This window comes from Heptranchias perlo, chromosome 6, assembly GCF_035084215.1.
Source record: "Heptranchias perlo isolate sHepPer1 chromosome 6, sHepPer1.hap1, whole genome shotgun sequence".
Classification (NCBI taxonomy): Eukaryota; Metazoa; Chordata; class Chondrichthyes; order Hexanchiformes; family Hexanchidae; genus Heptranchias; species Heptranchias perlo.
Genome location: NC_090330.1, coordinates 42,229,759 through 42,253,362, shown reverse-complemented (window position 1 = coordinate 42,253,362; position 23,604 = coordinate 42,229,759). Strand labels below are relative to the sequence as shown.

At 40.6% G+C, this 23,604-nt stretch overlaps 1 protein-coding gene across 2 annotated transcripts in view; it reads right to left on the bottom strand.

Annotated features, from left to right (window-relative positions):
- The window catches only part of uxs1 (UDP-glucuronate decarboxylase 1), a 108,791-nt gene that overhangs the window by 8,893 nt on the left and 76,294 nt on the right, over positions 1-23,604 (bottom strand). For both annotated transcript variants that reach the window (XM_067986186.1, XM_067986187.1), the window contains 3 exons: positions 6,886-6,929; positions 366-426; positions 93-150 (listed from right to left, as the gene is read on the bottom strand). In XM_067986186.1, coding sequence (XP_067842287.1) covers positions 93-150; positions 366-426; positions 6,886-6,929 — 163 coding nt within the window. The remainder of the gene's footprint in view (positions 1-92; positions 151-365; positions 427-6,885; positions 6,930-23,604) is intronic.

The window sequence follows — 23,604 nt, the reverse complement described above, 5'->3', positions numbered from 1 at the left end:
GCCAAATGGCCTACTCCTGTTCCTATAAAAGTACTCAGTACTGACATCCCCTCCTCTTCCAGTTTACCAAAATAAGTAAAAGAAAATCTTACCAACAAGGCCCCGAATTAATTTGGCAAATTCTAGAATAGTGTGTTCTTCTGGGTTTCCCTGTGAAAATTAAATACAGTTTGTATTAAACAGAATGGGTATATTTTTAAAAACTTTAGACACAACTGGTGATTTAGATAAAAAATTTAGTTCCACACTTGCTACAATTTCAAAATTTGACACAACTGGGTTTGTTGTTTTAACTACTTCTTGAGTATACTCCTGAAAATGAACAGTTAGAACAGGAATTGCTAGAACATAGAAAGTTTACATACCACATTCACAGGACTGCTGACATTACTGTTCATCAAAACCACCAATCCATTCACAAGGTCGCTACAAAGAAAATTAAAATATTAAAATGAACATGCCTTGCATTTTCATACGTGGACTGCATTGGCAATCTGAAAATATACACCTTCTCCTCTGAGTTCTGATGAAAGGTCATCGACCTGAAACATTAACTCTGTTTCTCTCTCCACAGATGCTGCCTGACCTGCTGAGCACTTCCAGCATTTTCTGTTTTTATTTATTATTGAAAATCTATAGTGTTATCTTTCAGGACAAAAATGTATTTAAATTGAACATAAAGCATTACTCAAAATTAAACTATGTAAATTTAAAATCATACTCGACAAGAGGTTGCCTAAGAAATTCAACACTTTCCATAAATTCGCAATTCTATGTAAACATCTTCTGACCTGTTGTGTTTAGCAGGCATATAACCCTCTGTGACAAAGGTAGTTGAATACGTCAAAAATACAGGAATAAAATACTTTCCTAATATATTTGAACCATTGCTGTCAGAGTTTTAACATTTCACAATAATTTCCAGGTTTTATTAAAAAGGTAAATCCAGGTGAAATTTTCAATATTGCAAAAATATTCCCACACTTATTCACTTAGTCCCTTTTACTGATCAATTTGTATTATATAACCTTGCCTTTAGCAACATACTTCCTGTTAATTGCCACTCTTACTTCCTGTAACACTTCCCAATCATACTGTCAATAGCGCTTCTATCATTATAAAACAGTTTATCTATCCTCTGGCTCACCGTGAGCAATGCCAGGAGAGACCTGCTAAATATGTATCTATTTTATATTACTATATAGATGGGTCACAATATTCTATTTCAAAATGCATTGAAAACTCCTGTGGTAATTTGATCTGATAAATAATCCTATTAAAAAAGTTTTAACATTTCCCTACAGTACCTGTCAAACCTGTGGGTGGCACTGTGATAGGGGGTTTCAATGTTAAGCTTTGCAAACGTCAGCATACCATGATGCTTAATCTCAGGAATAAACCTGCAGAAATTGGTGCCTGTTCAGAAATTAGGAATTCTTGCCTGTACTGGTCGGCATCTCTCTTTTAAAAAAAAATTGGGGCCTCTTCAAACTTAAAATACACTTTGGAAAGTCATGGGCCATTTATTTTTATTAAAAATTGGGGCTTATTAAAAGTAATGAAATCAGCAGCTGTGCAGTTTTTTATAATATTGGAATCTCTTAAATGTTAGAAAAATGAGGGGTTCCTTATCCATCCATCCCACGAGGAACTTTTTTTTTATTCGTTCATGGGATGTGGGCGTCGCTGGCGAGGCCGGCATTTATTGCCCATCCCTAATTGCCCTTGAGAAGGTGGTGGTGAGCCGCCTTCTTGAACCGCTGCAGTCTGTCTGGTGAAGGTTCTCCCACAGTACTGTTCGGAAGGGAGTTCCAGGATTTTGACTCAGCGACGATGAAGGAACGGCGATATATTTCCAAGTCGGGATGGTGTGTGACTTGGAGGGGAGCGTGCAGATGGTGTTGTTCCCATGTACCTGCTGCTCTTGTCCTTATAGGTGGTAGAGGTTGCGGATTTGGGAGGTGCTGTCGAAGAAGCCTTGGCGAGTTGCTGCATTCTGTGGATGGTACACACTGCAGCCACTGTACGCCAGTGGTGAAGGGAGTGAATGTTTAGGGTGGTGGATGGGGTGCCAATCAAGCGGGCTGCTTTGTCCTGGATGGTGTTGAGCTTCTGGAGTGTTGTTGGAGCTGCACTCATCCAGGCAAGTGGAGAGTACTCCATCACACTCCTGACTTGTGCCTTGTAGATGGTGGAAAGGCTTTGGGGAGTCAGGAGGTGAGTCACTCGCTGCAGAATACCCAGCCTCTGACCTGCTCTTGTAGCCACAGTATTTATATGGCTGGTCCAATTAAGATTCTGGTCAATGGTGACCCCCAGGATGTTGATGGTGGGGGATTCAGTGATGGTAATGCCATTGAATGTCAAGGGGAGGTGGTTAGACACTCTCTTGTTGGAGATGGTCATTGCCAGGCACTTGTCTGGCGCGAATGTTACTTGCCACTTATAAGCCCAAGCCTGGATGTTGTCCAGGTCTTGCTGCATGCGGGCTCGGACTGCTTCAATATTTGAGGGCTTGCGAATGGAACTGAACACTGTGCAATCATCAGCGAACATCCCCATTTCTGACCTTATGATGGAAGGAAGGTCATTGATGAAGCAGCTGAAGATGGTTGGGCCTAGGAACTCCTGCAGCAATGTCCTGGGCTGAGATGATTGGCCTCCAACAACCACTACCATCTTCCTTTGTGCTAGTTATGACTCCAGCCACTGGAGAGTTTTCCCCCTGATTCCCATTGATTTCAGTTTTACTCGGGCTCCTTGGTGCCACACTTGGTCAAATGCTGCCTTGATGTCAAGGGCAGTCACTCTCACCTCACCTCTGGAATTCAGCTCTTTTGTCCATGTTTGGACCAAGGCTGTAATGAGGTCGGGAGCCGAGTAGTCCTGGCTGAACCCAAACTGAGCATCGGTGAGCAGGTTATTGGTGAGTAAGTGCCGCTTGATAGCACTGTCGACGACACCTTCCATCACTTTGCTGATGATTGAGAGTAGACTGATGGGGCGGTAAGTGGCCGGATTGGATTTGTCCTGCTTTTTGTGGACAGGACATACCTGGGCAATTTTCCACATTGTCGGGTAGATGCCAGTGTTGTAGCTGTACTGGAACAGCTTGGCTGGAGGCGCAGCTAGTTCTGGAGCACAAGTCTTCAGCACTACAGCCGGGATGTTGTCGGGGACCATAGCCTTTGCTGTATTCAGTGCACTCAGCTGTTTCTTGATATCACGTGGAGTGAATCGAATTGTCTGAAGACTGGCTTCTGTGATGGTGGGGATATTGGGAGGCGGCCGAGATGGATCATCCACTCGGCACTTCTGGCTGAAGATGGTTGCAAACGCTTCAGCCTTGTCCTTTGCACTCACGTGCTGGACTCCGCCATCGTTGCGGGTGGGGATGTTTACAGAGCCTCCTCCTCCCGTTAGTTGTTTAATTGTCCACCACCATTCACGACTGGATGTGGCAGGCCTGCAGAGCTTTGATCTGATCCGTTGGTTGTGGAATTGCTTAGCTCTGTCTATAGCATGTTACTTCGGCTGTTTCGCATGCATGTAGTCCTGAGTTGTCGCTTCACCAGGTTGGCACCTCATTTTTTAGGTATGCCTGGTGCTGCTCCTGGCATGCTCTTCTACACTCCTCATTGAACCAGGGTTGATCCCCTGGTTTGTGGGTAATGGTAGAATAAGGAATATGCCGGGCCATGAGGTTACAGATTGCGCTGGAATACAGTTCTGCTGCTGCTGCTGATGGCCCACAGCGCCTCATGGATGCCCAGTTTTGAGCTGCTAGATCTGTTCTGAATCTATCCCATTTAGCACGGTGGTAGTGCCACACATGTTGGATGGTGTCCTCAGTGCGAAGACAGGGCTTTGCCTCCACGAGGACTGTGCGGTGTTCACTCCTACCAATACTGTCATGGACAGATGCATTTGCGACAGGTAGATTGGTGAGGACGAGGTCAAGTAAGTTTTTCCCTCATGTTGGTTCGCTCACCACTTGCCGCAGGCCCGGTCTAGCAGCTATGTCCTTTAGGACTCCGCCAGCTCGGTCAGTAGTGGTGCTACCGAGCCACTCTTGGTGATGGACATTGAAGTCCCCCACCCAGAGTACATTCTGTGCCCTTGCTACCCTCAGTGCTTCCTCCAAGTGATGTTCAACATGGAGGAGGACTGATTCATCAGCTGAGGGAGGGTGGTAGATGGTAATCAGCAGGAGGGTTCCTTGCCCATGTTTGACCTGATGCCATGAGATTTCATGGGATCCAGAGTCAATGTTGAGGACTCCCAGGGCCACTCCCTCCTGACTGTATATCACTGTACCGCCACCTCTGGTGGGTCTGTCCTGCCGGTGGGACAGGACATACCCAGGGATGGTGATGGAAGAGTCTGGGACATTGACTGAAAGGTATGATTCTGTGAATGTGGCTATGTCAGGCTGTTGCTTGACTAGTCTGTGGGACAGCTCTCCCAATTTTGGCACAAGTCCCCAGATGTTAGTGAGGAGGGCTCTTATAATACCCACCCTCCTGCTGAGGGACTTATTTCAACTCTCCCCAACTGGGGTAAGTAAATTCCCCCAACCCCACCGAAGTACTTTCCCAACCAACCCACTGAGGGACTTTTCCAAACCTCGCCACTGAGGCATTTTTCCCATCCTACGAGGTACTTTTCCAAACTCCCCCTTCCGAGATAATTTTCCAACCCTCCCTAATGCTGAGATACTCTCTAGCCCAGCTCCATCCCCTAATCTCCTTCTTCCCTATGCCTCTCCATCTCTCTTACCCACTCTACAGCTCTTGTCCCCAGACCATATCTGCAACAATATCAGAACATGATCATTTTTTCTCTCCCACGCAGACTCTTTTTTTTGAAACACTCAATATAAATTTTATCTCATTAAATCTGTCCTCTTGTTTAAGTTATTTGAAGAAAAGCTACGGAGCAGAAAGTACTAAATGCTAAAAAATAAATTCCATCAGCTGTCTGAACGGTATGGATACATCCTGGGAAATTACATACACAGTACATACTCAGAATGCACAATATAAATTCAGCTCACAGAGTCACAGCTCTGGGCAAAAAAAAATTAATCCAAGCCCAGGCTTTTTGGAGAGGATGAGGTCTGCAAGTAAAAAGTTTAGTACAGGCATTAAAGACCACAAAAGAATACAATGGTTACATTTCATGATATTGTAAAGTATGTAATCGTTTGAATTTTCTACATCGCTTATATTCTTATTTTGGACATTAGAAATTTAAGTACTGAGAAAAAAAATGAAAAAAATGAAAAAAATGAAAAGATTGTTCAGAAAACATTGAGTATTTTGTGGGAACCCTGTGGTTAGAATGCACAATCACAATAATAAATTTACATTGGCAAAACCCATTATAAATGTGGCTGTAGGAATTTATAATGAGAAAAAGTCGGCAAAGAGTGTGACAAAAATGCAACAACATGCAGTCAAAAACTAAGCGACCTCCCATGGAGTTGCACTCAGGGAGTCAAGACCAAGTGCAGTATTTGGGTCAAGAATGGTTAAAGGAACAGGGGGATAATTAGACCCAGGTGGGGGAAAGGAAGAGGAGGAAGAGGGGAGAGATGGGAAGGAAAGTCTGGAAAATTCTCAGCAGGCTTTGATTCCAAAATATTGTCACACCGGGGGGAATTGGTCCTCTAAGTGGAGAGATTTGGGGAAGCACCTCTTCTATATTCTTAGCCATTCATTAGTTCTCAATGAGAGGAGGGGAAGTGAGAACAAATGCACCTCCCAGGCCATACAAAACCAATCTTGGAACAATAATATTATCCTAGTACTTTACATTATAGCTGAGTTATGAGGAAAGATTGTTCACTCTTCTCTCTGGAGAAGAGGAGGATGAGGGGGATGAGGGGGACTTGATAAGAGGTCTTTAAGATTTTTACAAGAACGGTACCTATACTTAAGACTATAATGCATCTACTATATGTTAAAAATGGTGAGTGGGTCTCCAGATTCTAGTGGTACTGCACCAGTAGGTGGTGCTGTAAACATAATGTTGAAAGCAATGGGAGATCACGCAATGTAAAGTAACAGCTCCAAACGAAATTCTGAATAACCTTAATGGCCTTTAAGAAAGCAGCAAAATCAAAAGTGCAGTGATAAAGTAGCAACCAAGCCCACAATCCCCCTCTCTACTAAGGAAAAAATACCCAGCTAACAATTCTCCCTTACTGCTGCTGACAACAGTTATCTGGCAACCTGTATTGTGCCAGATTGCTAATGTCACTTGCTCCCCCATTGCTTCAACAGAAAGCCTGTGATAATAGGTGGATGACTTCTCTGCACTGAATTGGAAATTGCTAGTGCTCCAACAGAATGAGTACCCCCTCCTCCAGCTAACTTTGGAATCAGGACTCAGTGAAGCTTCCTTCAGAGCAAAGTTGAGGCCTGGGAGGTGCATTTGTTCTCACTTCCCCTCCTCTCATTGAGAACTAATGAATGGCTAAGAATATGGAAGAGGTGCTTCCCCAAATCTCTCCACTTAGAGGACCAATTCCCCACGGTGTGACAATATTTTGGAACCAAAGCCTGCTGAGAATTTTCCAGACTTTCCTTCCTATCTCTCCCCTCTTCCTCCTCTTCCTTTCCCCCACCTGGGTCTAATTATCCCCCTGTTCCTTTAACCATTCTTGACCCAAATACTGCACTTGGTCTTGACTCCCTGAGTGCAACTCCATGGGAGATCGCTTAGTTTTTTTATATATATGCACAAACATTTGATAAAATAGGTTTCATTTATTAACTAGGCTGATATAGAGAATAACAAAATAATCTGTTTGTGAAAACAAAAAAGAGATCGGTGTGCGTGTCGGTATAGAACACATCCTGGGAGTCACACATATCTTACCTTACGTATTGGAAAGATCTAGTCTGAGATCCTGAACCATAAACCTGTGAAGACAGAGAAAAAAAAATCTTTTAAGTAAATTTGTATATCAACCATTTAAAAAAAATATATAACCTAACACACCCTTAAATTGTGAAGTACAGTATTCTGAAGGTATTTACTAGCCAACAAGAATTCAGAAAATGTGTTACTGCACTGCCATGCAAAACCAATCTTGGAACAATAATATTATCCTAGTACTTTACATTATAGCTGAGTTATGAGGAAAGATTGTTCACTCTTCTCTCTGGAGAAGAGGAGGATGAGGGGGACTTGATAAGAGGTCTTTAAGATTTTTACAGATTAGAGAAATCAGATCGAGGAAAGTTTGTGTCTAGTACAGGAGTTGAGGACTAGGGGACACAGTTTAAAGTTTAAAGTGTCAAAAGGAAATAGGAACTTTAGGCAAATTCTTCTTATTAAAAGGGTGACGGAATTGTGGAAAGGATTACCAGTGGGTAATAGAACAAAAAAAATGAAAGGGTTTGAAAAAGGACTGGAGGAATTTCTGTTAGTAAAGGTGGTTTATGGCTATTAGTTGCAGAATCAGGTAAGGAAACTGATGAGAGGTTTGGAAGGTCATGCTAGATGGATAAAAGCTCTTTTCCTGCCTGAAAACATTTCTATATAACTTACAATAAGCATTTGAACAGATAAAATTTGGACCAAAAACAGTCAACATGGTTGGCTGAAAGGCAGGGAAATAGGAGTAAACAGATTTCAATATTTTCCATCAACGGACTAGTGTCCCCTGCACATACCAATTTAGAGGCTCCCACAAGCTTATATGTCTTACAAATTTTTACAATTGGTCTCAAAGCTAACAGAATACTTTTGGATGTATTTAAATATTCAACTTTCTCTGCTATGATATCTTATGTACTAAATATCTGAATCTATATCAGAACCATGGAAATTACAGCACAGGAGGGTACCATTAGGTAGAACGCAAATGTGCTAGCTCTTCGACTGGAACTATCCACTTTCTCTACCCTTTCGCTGTATCCTATTATATTCTTCCTTCTCAAATAATTATCCGATTCCTTTTTAAATTATGTGATAGTCTCTACCTCAATAGCCATGCATGGTAAAGCATTCTCTGTTCTAACAACTCTGACAAAAATTCATCTGACTTCCCTCTTCATTCTTTTAGATAATCCTGAGTTTATGCCCTTTTGATCCCAATTCATAAGAACCTAAAAAATAGGAGCAAGGGTAGGCCACACGGCCCCTTGAGCCTACTCCACCATTCAGAAAGATCACGGCTGATCTTCTACCTCAACTCCATTTTCCTGCCCAATCCTCATATCCCTTGATTCCCTTAGTGTCCAAAAATCTATCGATCTCAGTTATGAATATACTCAACGATTGAGCATCCACAGCTCTCCAGGGTTGAGAATTCCAAAGAATTTGAGTGAAGAAATTTTTCCTCAACTCAGTCCTAAATGGCCGACCTCTTATCTTGAGACCACGATCCCTAGTTCTAGACTCTCCCAGCCATGGGGAAATAGCCTTGAAAATGACCCGTTTATTCCTACTCTGTTTTCTGTCCTCTTGTGTGGCACTTTATCGAATGCCTTTTGAAAATTCAAATATATGACATCCACTGGTTCCCCCTTATCTAACCTGCTAGTTACACCCTCAAAAAATTCTAACAGATTTGTCAAACACAATTTCCCTTTCATAAAACCATGCTGACTCTGCCTAATCACATTATAATTTTCTAAGTGCCCTGTTACCATGTCCTTAATAATAGATTCTAGCATTTTCCCTACTACTTATGTCAAGCTAACTGGCCTATAGTTCCCTGTTTTCTCTCTCCCTCCTTTCTTGAATAACGGGGTTACACTTGCTACCTTCCAAACCACGGGGACCATTCTAGAAGCTAGGGAATTCTGGAAGATCAAAATCAATGCATCCATTATGCCTGCCATCAACTCTTTTAAAACCCTAGGATGTAGGCCATCAGGTCCAGGGGATTTGTCAGCTTTTAGTCCCATTAATTTTTCCAGTACTTTTTCATCAACCAATGTAACCAATCTTTCATTATCTATTCTCTCAAAACCTCAGAATTTAGAAAATCTCCATCAGCACCTTTCTTAATGTTTTCTATTCCAATAAGGAATAAAAACATTTTTTATGAGCCTTTCTTCATGGCAATAACCTCTCATTTATGATTAATTCTAGTCAATGCAAAAATGAGAGTGCACGGAATTGGAGACAGCCTTTTGAATTGGGTTGGAAATTTGTTGGGAGGTAGAAGAGAAAGAATGGGAATAAAGGATATGTTCACATATTGGCAGGATGTGACAAATGGTGTTCTGGGGCCTCAACTTTTCACCATATTTATTAATGACTTGGATGAAGGATGACACTAAATTAGGAGGGACAGTAAGTAGAACAGAGCAAAGGAGGAAGTTGCAAAGGACTTAGACCATTCAAGTGAGTGGGCAAAACTATGGCAGATGGAGTTCAATGTGGGCAAGTGTGAGATTATCCACTTTGGACCTAAGGAAGATAAATTGGAGTAATTTTTAAATGGTGAGAAACTAGGAGGTGTAGAGGAGCAGAGAGATTTGAGAGTCCAAGTAAACAAATCACTTAAAGCTAGTAGATAGGTATAAAAAGAAATCAAAAAGGTTAATGGAATGTTGGCCTTTATCTCAAGGGGGCTGGATTATAAAAGTTATATAGAACCTTGGTCAGACCCCATCTGGAGTACTGCGTTTAGTTTGGGCACCGTACCTCATGAAGGATATATTGGCCTTTGAGGGGGTGCAGTGCAGATTCACCAGAAGGATACCAATGCTTAAAGGGTTCAATTAAATTCTGGTCTGCAGCTTCAATAATTGTTATTCAGATCAAAAGTTATTTGTAATTGGCAGAAATGCTGCACATTCCCAGAGTGTGAGACCCAATCATCAGGTGAATTTTCCATTTGTTTCCAGTTTACAAGACAAATGAGAACATACAAAATAAAAGTTTGAAATAGTAAGGCAAAACAAAATTTAGCTTTTATGCTTATTTGCTACTAATTATATATAAGCCACTCACAACACGACAATTCATATGTGTAAAAATCGATAAATTACCAGTGTCTGGGAGACCACATCCTGTTTCTCCTATCCACCACTAAGAATAGTTAAATCTTTGTCAACAGGATCAGCATTTCTAGCCTTTCTCCAGCACTGTTTCTCAAAGGAGCAAGTTGGTGAAAGGATGAGCCATTCATAAGAAGCTCATTAAGCAGGACCCATTGACCAGGCAGAGCTAGTCTAGAGTGGGTAACCTCCGAGGAACTGGTCTCCTACCCTGAGATGTATTAGGAGAACAGCCTGCCTGCCATGTGACAACAGCACCGGGGCCTATAAATGTTCTAGCTAGGAGGATGATCCTATCTGCTCCATGCCTGTTTGGTACAGCCTGGAGCTTTACCCATACATGGATTTCTGAAATCATGGATGTGGTATTGTAGACTGCTCAGATGATTTCCATTGCCTCTGCCTATTGTGACTGATGGGGCAGGTTTCAAAATATTTGAGTTTCCTGTTCTCCACTTGTATCAATGCTGCACCATCAGTCAATGTAGGTGGGTGCAATGCAAAGAAGGAAGTAGTGTTGGATCCTTACTTAGTTCTAATGATATCCTGACCAAGATTATAGTTTGTGATGCAAGTGTTTATTTACTGACTTCAATTATTTTCACATGTTCAGGATCCTTGTTTTGATATGTGACATCAATTTAAACTGGCTCTCCAGTGGTGACTGGTGACCCTACCCCATCCCTCCAACAGTGCATCTGACCACCCCAGAGGTTATAATCCACAGATTGCAATCCATTGGTCTATTACTGTAACTTTGATGGAAATTCTAAATCAGCTTGACTAAAGAACAATTGAGAGAATGTAACCATTATTACATGCCAATTGATACAAGTGCCAAAATAATGTTAGGCAGAAAAAATAACATTCTATAATAAATATCATGATTGATAAAGTGGAGTGTGAGCAGAATAGCAAAGTAATCATTTAAAATTCAAACATTTCAACATTCAAGTGTATTTTGATGATTTTTTTGCTGCAGTTATTGCTGTAATTAATTTCAACAAGAACAAATCATTGGTGGCTTTTATATTTATGCATAAAACACAAGACTGAAGAGTACATCAAGCTATCAAGAAAAAAGTTACATAGCCCTAATTAATTAGAACCAAAAATAGAGTTTATTATTTCAAAATGGGTTAACAGGTTAGCCTTTCAAAGAGGGAATCTCGATTTAGTCGGTGAACGTTTAATATTTTTGAAATGGAAATTATGGTAAATGCAAGTGATTGCTAGTGAATTAACTAGACTCTCTGAATACAGAAATCTTTAATTAAGTTATACATTTTAAGATTTCCATTTATATTAGAATTTCAGTGATTACTTTGTTTCAATTTTCAAAATAGCTAAAGATACAACAACATAGCAAGTCTAGTTACAGATTGGAACAAGTAAAAACGTTTTAGCATAGACAAATTTACAGAAAATACTGTTATCATACAACCTTCAACAGTAATGATACAGATATAATCTCCAACACCGTTGATGCCTCAACTCTAATATCACATTAAGCGACATTACTTAAATTTCAAACTGTAATGATGCAAAAGAAATAACCGGTTATTAGCCAATATTAGCCAGGCCAATTGCATATAATTTACATTCAGGATTTATGTTAAATAAAAAAATCAGTGCATTATGGTTTTCAAGCTTTTGTGACCACAATGCAAAAATCAACCCCAATATGTATATATGGAAACAATGGGCCAAATCTTCCTGGAAAATAGCGGTGAGTTCACGACACATGCCATTATTAATGCGCAAATTGGCCAAGCAAGTTCAGGGGAAGCAGAGTTACACCATGAGTTGCGAATCTCCAGAATTTGCCGGACGACTTATGTCACTCCGCCGTTTGCCTCACACAAATAGTAGCTCCTCGTTCTTTTTAAGAATTTGTTGGATTTCCACATTAATTGCCCATTAAACTCGCCGCAGGAAGTTAGAGCTCATAATTAACAGCGCAAGTACTCTTAACGATGTGATGATTGATTGGCATTGCAGTAACAATCTCCCTGGCCCAGAAAAAGAACAATTTACACCTTTGAGTTTCATTCCTGCATGTCGTAAATTCTTAGAGATTAAATTTTTCTTACTTTTCCTTTCTGTCTCTTTTTTTTCCTCTCTCAATCCAATCTTTCTTTCCCTCTCTTTCTGTACCTGATTTAATCTAATTCACCCTCCTTCTCTGTCATTCTTGTTTCTTTCTCAATCTTTAAATCTCATGGTTAACCTGTTAGTTGCCCTGTTCACTCAGGTCCCAGATGCCCTGTTTCTCTCGCTGCGCTGTTATCAGCTTGCACTTTCAGCAACTTAGTGGGCAAACATTTTTTAAGCTGAAGAGTGCAAGGGCAATTCTGACTAATGGCAGACACCATTAGATGACCTGCTACAGCAAATTCTGGCCCAATATATAAAATGGCTAGCAGAAACTATATTCAAAAATAGTAAGGGATTTTCTAAGACTAAGAGAAGGTAGGACTGCTGCGATACAAAGAGGGAATCCAGTTGTGGAGGATAACAGTACGGCAGAGATATTAAATATTTTGCTTTAGTTTTTACAAACAATGATGGAAGTGATGAAGTAGGTGTACTAGATGAGGATGCAGAGCAGATGTTAAAAATAACTAGAAAATAAATTGGTTCTGAAAAAATTAGCAGAACTTCAGTTGGATAAGTCACTGGGCATACATCCTAAGCAGTAGCTCTGACCACAATCTTTCAATCCTCCTTAGATATGCAAATTGTGCCAGGGCACTTGAGAGTGGTCTTTGTAATCCCTTTGTTCAAGAAGGGAAAAAAGGATAAATCGGATAACTGTAGACCAGTTAGTCTAACATCAATTGTGAACAAGCTCTCAGAATCCATAATTCAAGATCAAATTAGTAAGCATTTAGAAATCCATGGAATAATCAAGACAGCCAACACAGATTTATTAAAAGCATGTTATGTTTGACAAAGTTAATAGCTTTTTTGAAAAACTGACTGAATGGATAGATAAAGGGAATGTAATAGCATATAATTTTTAGTAGGCATTTGATAAAGTACCTTACAAGAGGCTTGTTACTAAAATTCAGGTGTATGTTGTAGGAAATGTAGCAGCCTGGAAAGAAAGTTGGTTGATGGACAAGAAACAAAGTGCTAGAATAAATGGACGTTGGTTAGACTGGAGAAGGGTTAGAAGTGGTGTATCCCAAGGGACCACTTTTGTTCTCATTATATAGATAATGTGGACGTGGGCATACGAAGCATGATACAGAAATTTGCTGACAACAGAAAAATAGTGGTTTTGGCAAGCAGTGAGTTGGGCTGTAAAAGATTTCAGGAGGACTTGTGTTAGTGGAATGGGCAGACAAATGGCAGATCCAGCATCGAGAAGTGAGAGATAATATACTTTGGGAGGAAAAACAAGGAATGAGTGTATACACTCAATGAATAGACTTAAAAGGGAGAGATCTAGGAATTCAAGTATGAGTAATCAGAGCAGACGTAGGGATTTAAATATATCATCTACTGAAAGTGCGAATGTAGGTAGATAAAGTCATAAAAAAGCCAGTAGCATTTTGGCTTTTATAAAAAGGAGCGTAGAGTACAAAAGTAAAGAAGTGGCGATGAATTTATACAAATTATTGGTTAGATCAAAGAGTATTGAGCAGTTTCTGGTGACCCATTATAGAAAGGATATTAAAGGAATAGAGAGCATTTGGGATAAGAAACTATAGTTATGATGAAAAATGTGAGACCTTGGGACTCTTTCCACCAGGGCAGAAAAGGTTAAGAGGAGATTTGGGCAAGTCTAAGACCGTTCACAACCTAAGCATCCTTTCTAACCGAGATGAGCATCCGACCACCTATCCGCACCATCACCAAGACCGCCTACTTTCGCCTCTGTAACATCACCCTTCTCCGCCCCTGCCTCAGCTCATCTGCTGCTGAAACCATCATTCATGACTTTGTTACCTCTAGACTTGACTATTCCAATGCTTCCTTGGCCAGCCTCCCATCTTCCACCCTCCATAAACTTGAGCTCATCCAAAACTCTGCTGCCCGTACCTAACACACATTAAGTCCCATTCTCCCATCACCCCTGTGTTCGCTTTGATTTAAAAATTCTCATTCTGGTTTTTAATTCCCTCCATGGCCTCAGCCCTCCCTATCTCTGTAACCTCCTCCAGCCCTACAACTCTCAGATCTCTGCGATCCTCCAATTCTTGCCTCTTACGCATCCCCGATTTTAATCACTCCACCATTGGCGGCTGTGTCTTCAGCTGCTTGGGTCCTAAGCTCTGGAATTTCCTCACTAACCCTCTCCGCCTCTCTGTTCTCCTTTAAGCAGCTCCTTTAAACCTACCTCTTTGACCAAGCTTTTGGTCACCTGTCTTAATATCTCCTTATGTGGCTCGATGTCGAATTTTAAGAACATAAGAAATAGGAGCAGGAGTTGGTCATACACCCCTTGAGCCTGCGCCGCCATTCAATAAGATCATGGTTGATCTTCGACTTCAACTCTACTTTCCCATAATATCCTCGTATCCCTTGATTCCCTTAGTGTCCAAAAATCTATTGTTCTCTGTTTTGAATATACTCAACGACTGAGCATCCACAGCCCACTGGGGTAGAGAATTCCAAAGAATCACTACCCTCTGAGTGTACAAGGACACCCAAGACCCTCTGACTACCAACATTTTTTAGTCTCTCACCTTTTAAAAAATTTTACTTTTCGCTTTTTTTTCTACCAAAATGAATAATTTCACATTTCCCTACATTATATTCCATCGGCCATTCTTCTCGCCCACTCACTTAACCTGTCTATATCCCTTTGCCTCCTCCTCACAGCCTACTTTCCCACCTAGCTTTTTACTGTCAGCATACTTGGATAGATTACACTTGGTTCCCTCAAAGTCATTGATATATATTGTAAACAGCTGAGGTCCAAGCACCCATCCTTGCAGCACCCCACTAGTTACAACCTGCCAACCCAAAAATGACCCGTCTATTCCTACTCTCTGTTTTCTGTCCGTTAACCAATCCTCAATCCATGCTAATACATTACCCACAATCCCATGAGCCCCAATCTTGTGTAACAATCTCTTGTGTAGCACCCTATCGAATGCCTTTTGAAAATCCAAATATACTACATCCACTGGTTCCCCCTTATCTATCTGCTAGTTACTCCCTCAAAAAATTCTAATAGATTTGTCAAACACAATTTCCCTTTCATGAAACTGTGCTGTAGCTGCCTAATCATATGATGATTTTCTAAGTGCCCTGTTACTACATCCTTCCTACTACTGATGCCAGGCTAACAGGCCTATAGTTCTCTCTTCCACCTTTCTTCCAATCTATAGGCACCGTTCTAGAATCTAGGGAATTCTGTAAGATCAAAACCAATGCATCTACTATCTCTGCAGCAAACCTCTTAAAACCCTAGGACGTAGGCCATCAGGTCCAGGGAATTTGTCGGCTTTTAGTCCCATTAATTTCTCCAGTACTTTTTCTTTACTAATCTTAATCACTTTTAAATTCCTTACTCTCATCAGGCCCTTGGTTCCCCACTATGTTTTTTATGGCTTCTACTGTGAAGATAGATACAAAATATTTGTTTAACGTCTCTGCCATTTCCTCTTCCCCCTTTATAATTTCTCCTGTCTCTGCCTCTAAGGGACTTACATTTACTTTCGCTAATCTCTTCCTTTTTACATACTTGTAGAAGCTTTTACAATCTGTTTTTATATTTCTTGCCAGTTTACTCTCATATTCAATTTTATCCCTCTTTATCAATTTCTTGGTCATCCTTTGCTGATTTCTAAAACACTCCCAATCCTCAGGCTTACTCTCATTTTGGCAACATTGTAAGCCTCTTCTTTTAATCTGATACTATCCTTAACTTCTCTAGTTAGCCTCAGTCGGATCACTTTTCCCGTGGAATTTTTATTCCTCAAGGGAATGTACATTCGTTGAGAATTATGAATTATTTCTTTAAATGTTCGCCATTGCTTATCTACAGTCATATCTTTTAATCTAATTTCCCAATCTACCTTAGCCAACTCGCCCCTCATACCTATGTAATTAGCTTTATTTAAATTTAAGACCCTAGTTTTGAACTTAACTACATCACTCTCAAACTCAATATGAAATTCTATCATATTATGATCATGCTGCCCCAGAGGATCCTTAACTATAAGATTACTAATTAATCCTGTCTCATTACACAATACTAGATCGAAAATAGCCTGTTCCCTAGTTGGTTCCTCGACATATTATGCTAGAAAACTGTCTCGAATGCATTCCACGAATTCGCTCTCCAAACTACTTTTGCCAATTTGGTTTACCCAGCCTATATGAAATTTAAGTTCCCATGATTATTGCATTACCCTTGTTACGTACTCCTCTAATTTCCTGATTTATACTCTGTCCAACACTATAACTGCTGTTAGGAGGCCTATAAACTACTCCCAGCAGTGTTTTCTGCCCCTTGTTATTTCTTAGCTCAGAAAATCAGGATATAGAATCGTTATAGGTGGAGCTAAGATCCATTCTTGCTACTGCCTTTATCTCATTCTTTATTATTAGGGCTACCTCTCCACCCCCCCCACCTCCTTTTCCATTTTGCCTATCTTTACTAAAAGTCAAGCACCCTGGAATATTTAGTTCCCAATCTTGGTCACTCTGCAACCACGTCTCAGTCATGGCTACTAGCTCAAACCCATTTATCTCTATTTGTGCCATTAATTCATCTATCTTGTTACGAATGCTTCGTGCATTCAGATATAGCACCTTTAATTTTAACTTTTTACTATTTTTCCCTGATGTGACCTTAGTCACTAATTCCTTTGTTAAATTCTCTGTCCCTCCCTGACACACACTGCTTGCTTTTACTCAAATCGCTACTCTGCTCTACAGCCTTAACTTTTCTCCTAATCTTATAAATTTACCCTTACCTGAACCCTCCCCCCCCCCGCTTATTAGTTTAAAGCCCTATCTACCGTCCTGGTTATTTGATTCGTCAGGACACTGGTCCCAGCCCGGTTTAAGTAGAGCCCATCCCAACGGAACAGCTCCCTCTTTTCCCAGTACTGGTGCCAGTGACCCATGAATTGAAACCCCTGCTTCCCACACCACTCTTTCAGCAACGCATTTAACCATCTAATCTGTTTGTCCCTATGCCAATTTGCACGTGGCTCAGGTAGTAATCCAGAGATTATTACCTATGAGGTTCTGCTTTTTCATTTGGACCTTAATTCCTCAAACTCCCTCAGCAGAATCTCATTCCTAGTTCTACTTATATCGTTGGTTCCTACGTGGACCACGACAACTGGATTCTCTCCCTCCTGCTCCAAGTTCTTCTCCAGCTGCGAGGAGTTGTCCTTAACCCTAGCACCAGGCACGCAACACAGCCTTCGGGACTCCCGGTCGTCGCTGCAGGGAACAATATCTATCCCCCTGACAATACTATCCCCTAACATTACCACATTCCTTTCCCCCCCCCCCAGGCCATGAATGGCCTCGTGTACCACAGTGTTGAGGTAAATTTGCCCATCCTCCCTGCAGTCTTTGTTCTCATCCACATAGGTAGCAAGTACCTTGTATCTGTTGGACAAGGGCAAAGGTTGAGGCTCCTCCACCACTGCATCTGGGTCCCCTTACCTGCCTGACTCGTAGTCACATCCTCCTGTTTCTGACCATTAACCAAATCTAAACCACTACCTAATTTAAGGGGTGTGACTGCCTCCTGGGTCAAAGTGTCCAGGTAACTCTCCTCCCTCCCTCATGCATCGCAATGTCTGTACCTCGGACTCCAGCTCAACAACACTGAGCCGAAGTTCCTTGAATTGCAGACACTTACTGCAGATGTGGTTGCCTGGGATTATGCTGCTCTCCACCAACTCCCACATGCTGCAGTTACAGCACACCACCTGCACTGCCATCTCTATCCAACCTTTTTTTTATTTACTTAATTAGAGTTTTTATCTAATTAATTCACTTGATTTATTTTCAGCTATTTTTGAAAACTAATTAATTTATCTAGTTTAAGTTATTAATTTTATAAAGTATTAACAAGTTATAGGCTCCTAGTTTAAACCACTCCCCTCGCTTAGAGAGCAAAAAAATGTATTACTCGCCCTCTGATGTCACTCTCAAATTTTTGCCTGTGTTTGCTTTCCTAATTGCTTGCTGTACCTGCATGTTAACTTTCTGTGATTCGTGTACAAGAACACCTAAATCTCTCTGACTACCAACACTGACTAGTTTCTCAATTTTAAAAAAATATTCTGCTTTTGTTTCATAATTGCTCCTGTGAAGCGCCTTGGGACGTTTTACTACGTTAAAGGCGCTACATAAATGCAACTTGTTGTTAACAGAGGTTGCTAAAATTATATAGCATTTTGATGGGTTGATTAGGGAAAGGCTTTGTCCCCAGGATGGGAAGATAGTGACAAGGGGTCATCAATTTAAAATTGTCCTTGAGAGTGAAGATGTGAAAGTTAGGGGAGATTTCTTAGGAGCATGGAATGTTTTGCCACAGGAAGTAATTAAGACAAAGACCATCTTTTAAGGGAAGAGTAGGTAAACATTTGAATCCGATGAAGTTGCACGGCACGGGACAGTGGGATTAGTTTTGGATTGCTCTAGTAAAGAGCTGGCACAAATGTAATGAGCCAAAAGGGCCTTGTTCTGTGCTGTAAACCTGTGCATTTTTTTCTATGGTTGTGTACAGTATGAGCATAATTTCTGGGAAATTGGTCTCAACTGATTTCTCAGTATAACTCGGCCGTTGCAATTTGGACTTTCTCCAGCACTATTAACTTATATTCACAGCAAAATAGCAGTTTCCATAAACAGACCACATCTCTTTCCCACTTGAAGAACGTGAACGGAATAGCGTACTACAATTATATTTTTACCATGGGGTTACACACTAGATACTACATAGGCTGTTCATTATGCTTTTCTCTCCAATCTGAAAGCCAGTAAATGTCATACTGTCAAACCTTTATGTTCAGGCATTTTTATAACATTCGTTATGTACAGAAAGATGTCTTAAGAAGGCTTTACAAGACAGTGGATAGTGAGTGGGAGATAATGGAAAAGGATCAGGAAAGAAGGGTCTTCGCAGGTTTTTGAAGCAGGAGATTTTGAGGGAAGGTGTTCCAAAGAATGGGGCAAGGTGGCTGAAGGAGCAGCTTCCGATGTTGAGTTGAAGAGAGCGGGGAACAAGAAGTATTCCAGAAAAGCAAAATACTGAAGATGCTAGAAATCTGAAACAAAAACATAAAAAGCTGGAGACACTCAGCAGGTCAGGCAACATCTGTCAGGTGTTGAAGGACTGGCGGGTTGGTGCAGTGACAGGGCTAGTAGAGATCACATATGAAGGAATGGGTGAGGCTAAGGGGTATTTGAAGGTGTGGATGAAAATCTTAAGCACTGGGAGCTTGCCGAGGACACTGGAGGCTGTATTCTGGATGATTTGTAGTTTATGAATGGCGGAAATAGGGAGGCTGGAAGGGAGCATTGTAGAAGTCTAGCCATGAGGTAACAATAGCATGGATTAGGTTTCAGTGATGGAGGGGGAGATGTAGAGGCAGAAGATGTTGCAGAGATGTATGAAAGCAATCTTAGTGACAATAACTACTTATAATTATAAGGCGCCTTCAATGCAGTAAAACGTCCCAAGGTGCTTCACAGGAGCATTATCAAACAAAAACAAAATTTGACATGAGCCATATAGAGATGTTAGGACAGGTGACCAAAAGCATGGTCAAAGAGGTAGGTTTTACAGAGCATCTTAAAAGGAGGAGGTAGAGAGGCGGAGAGGTTTACGGAGGGAATTCCAGAACTTAAGGCCTAAGCAGCTGAAGGCACGGCCGCTAATGGTGGGGCAAAAGAAGTCGGGGATGCGCAAGAGGCCAGGAATGGAGGGTAGTAGGGCTGGAGGAAAGGGAAAGAAAATGGGGGGGGGGAAAGGGAAAGAAAGGGAGAAGGGAAAGAAAGAAGGGGGAAGGGAAAGAAAGAGGGGAGAGTGAAGGAGTGGGAGAGAGAGTGAGCGCAAGCTTCAGGGCTGTGGAGGGCAAATTACGGACAGATGTCAGAAAATACTTTACACATAAAGGTGATCACCAAATTAAGTAGGTTGCCAAGAAGTATGGTTGAGGCCATCATACTGAACTCATTTAAAAAGCAGCTAGATGACGTAATGGTTGTATGTTAGGTTGACATTCTGGAAGGATGGGATCAAATGGGCGAAAGGACTTTCTTCTTTCAAATCCATCTTGTGATCAATCACTGCATTAATTGACTCAATAGGATTGAGTCAATTTTCCATATGTAATGAAGTGCAAACTTTTGCAGTTTAAAGCAAAAAAAAGAGTTGCAGTTTAAAACTGACAATTTTCGACACCAAGCAAAAATATGATTGCATCTGAAATAGTTTTGTAAAGGAGCGTATTATATTGAGGGATAGCTGTATGTGTTATGCAGGTAAAATATTTCTTCTACTCTCTCATCCTACATGCTTTTTGCTACTTTGTACTCATGTCCTTTCACTCTTTAATCACACATTATGCTACATTACCTGCTCGCATTCACACTGTCCACACCTACCATCTTTTCATCATTTGAACACCTAACTCACACTCTCTTCTCAATCATCTTTTATAAAATGAGAAGAGCCCAAATTCTACTTTGCTTACTGCTCTTACCAGAATTGCTGCTCTTCTTAAAGCGCTCTCCATCTTTTAAAGTTAAGGTACCTAAATTTGCATGCAACATTCCATTGCGGCCTTTCAATTGTTATCAAGGGTCAAAATAACCTGTTTCATGTACTCACCGGGCATAATATCATAGTAGATACAGCACATTCGGCCCATCGTGCCTGTGTCGGCTCTTTGAACGAGTTATCCAATTAGTCCCATTCCCCTGCTCTTTCCCCATAGCTCTGTAAATATCTTGGCACCATCAGCAAATTTGATGGTTGGTATTATCCTCTTCTCTATTCTTTGTAGAATATGAACAGCTGAGGCCCAATAACAGACCATGCAGAACCCTACTCGACATTGTGCTCTAGATGGAATCTTGCTCTGCATGATCATTAAACTCTGAAATAATTCTTACTCTACAGGGTGATTCTGCAATCCAGTGCTCACAAAAAACACAACTTGGATGCGCAGCCCATGAATTTCCATTTGTAACATTTTGGGATTTTTTTTGACCATTTTTCAACAGAAAGGGTTTGGAAATAAATAACTACTTTTAAATCAAGTTTATAAAAAAGCAGCGAGATGACAGATGGTTAAAATGCTAATGACTTAAACCATTTGATATTGTTTCCCTACAGAATATAGAAAAAATAAGCAATTCATTAACCTATCTCAGCAATCAATAAACACTTCACATCCATTGTGTTGGGAAATTTCTGTTCCTTTCTGGCTGTTTTATATCTCCCTCTGCTCACATAGATAGGTTTTGAAAACAGTAGGTTGCAAGGGCAAACTTTGGCCACACTCAGAAAAAAATGAAGGAGGTTCGTTAGGAGTTATTTTGTTTAAGTCAAATAAGATGACCCACTGATGTGGGGAAGCATGGCATGAACTGTAAGGATCCAAAAAAGTCAGCTAATTATCAGGGCTAAAAGTTTCTTTCCCCCAATAGCATGTCTATTATATATACATACAAGACCAATAAAACAGCCTTTGAGCACAGGGAAGTGCTCCAATTTTCCTAGAACTAGAGAACATAGAGAGAACATAATGGATGACTGAATATATAATGAACATATAATAGTTTTTGCTCCATATACCATACTTCTTTGTCACAAAGTAATACTCTAAGGGCACCTCTCAGGTCTAGATAATGCAATCTGGAGCTTGGAAATCATAGTTATGCTGTTGGCTTAGCACTGCATTGTTCCAAGGGACAAAGAACATATACTCAGAGCTCTGCTCACCAGCTGGTCAAATTTTCATGTTAGGAGAATAGACGAGACACTTTTTGGGATTGTGGTCCTTGTTCAGAAGTTAGTGAGTAGCCCTGGAAGTTAATGCAAAAATTCATACAATCTTACCAAGCTAAAAATCAAAATTTGTAGTCCAATCCAAGCAAACAATAGTATAACAAAGTGTATGTGGATTGATTCACATTGCACCCTTACAGGTATTATCAAAGGTTAACTGACATATTAACTATTGATCTGGTGTAATAGGTTGGCCTTTCCTGAAGAATCTTATTAATAAATTAATGGCAACTCTGGATAAATGCCATCTGGAGGTAGCTGACTAGCACCTTGTTGCAGAAAGCAAAGAAAAGGCTAGATTTAGACAGCTTTTGCCCTGTTCATACAATGATAGGATCATATTCTTAAACCTTTCTTCTTTTTTGGTAATAGGAGGGAAGTTGGATTGAAGGAATGACTTTTTTTTCCTGACAAATGGGATGTTTTGTTGAAGCCACAGCATAGCACTCATTATTCGATGTACACCTATCACTTAGCATCCAAGTACACATAGCAGTTTTCCAGGTTTGGGGTTAAGGCACATGAAATGATAGATGCAAATTTAAGAAGGACCAAGTCTGATTCTGATACAGTGTTGAACTTCTATTTTGAGGGGTGGGGGGGGGAAAAAAAAAGATTATTTTAGATTCCCTCATATATCTCGATTCATTCCATGGTATCATGAAATATCAAGTGCACAGCTATGCATCTTGTTGGACACAGGAATGAGGTCAAGTTCCAAGTAAAATACTTGCTAAATCACAGTGAACAGGATACCCTTCTATCCTGACAAATCTCTTGACGTTAGGTGGCAGGTTTTTGAACATGTCAGGATCATGTAGTCAACAGTTTTGATACTCTGAGCAAACACAATGGGCCAGAAATCACGCAGAGAGGTGAGGCAACGCTCACCTTAGCTCCTGCGAATTTAATTAACGAAAATACTTACTGCGGGCTCTGTGGCGTCCAATTGCTTGAATTTGAGCTTTAAACAAAATGTGCGCTATCAACCCAGCCTCTGCGCAGTCTGAGTTGCCGCGCGGCTGGAAACATCTGTGAGGAGAAGACACGCCCACAAAATCTGTCAGGAAGAGAAGTCACGCCCACAGATTCAGGCTGCATTGCTCAAGCAGGCAAGCTGGCTTCATTCATTTAAAGTTAGTATTCTGGATGTCATCGTAAATAAAAATTTTAATTTTTTTTAATATAAAAAGCCAAATAAATAATTGAATTAAATTACAGGGACAGAAGGGAAAAGTAAAAAAAGTTTAAATTTAATTTTTTTTTTAATGACCAAAAACTATTAAAGTAAGGAGTAATGAGACTCCACATTTTTAAAAGTAAATTTTTAGTTGTTTGGCAGTCATTAAGACGAACCGCACTTTTAAAACTTAAGTTTAGACTGGGAATTTTTAAGCGTACCTGTTTGGTGGCGTAATTAGTTGCTTTCCAGCTGGGCAGATAAGCAAGTTTGCACTTTTTCAATGATTTCTCTGATTCCAGCATGCGATGCCCCTTTAATTCGAAGCTATCATATCGCCGGCAAACCACTAGGAGCAAGTTCATGATTTCCGCGTTTTACTGCACTTGTGC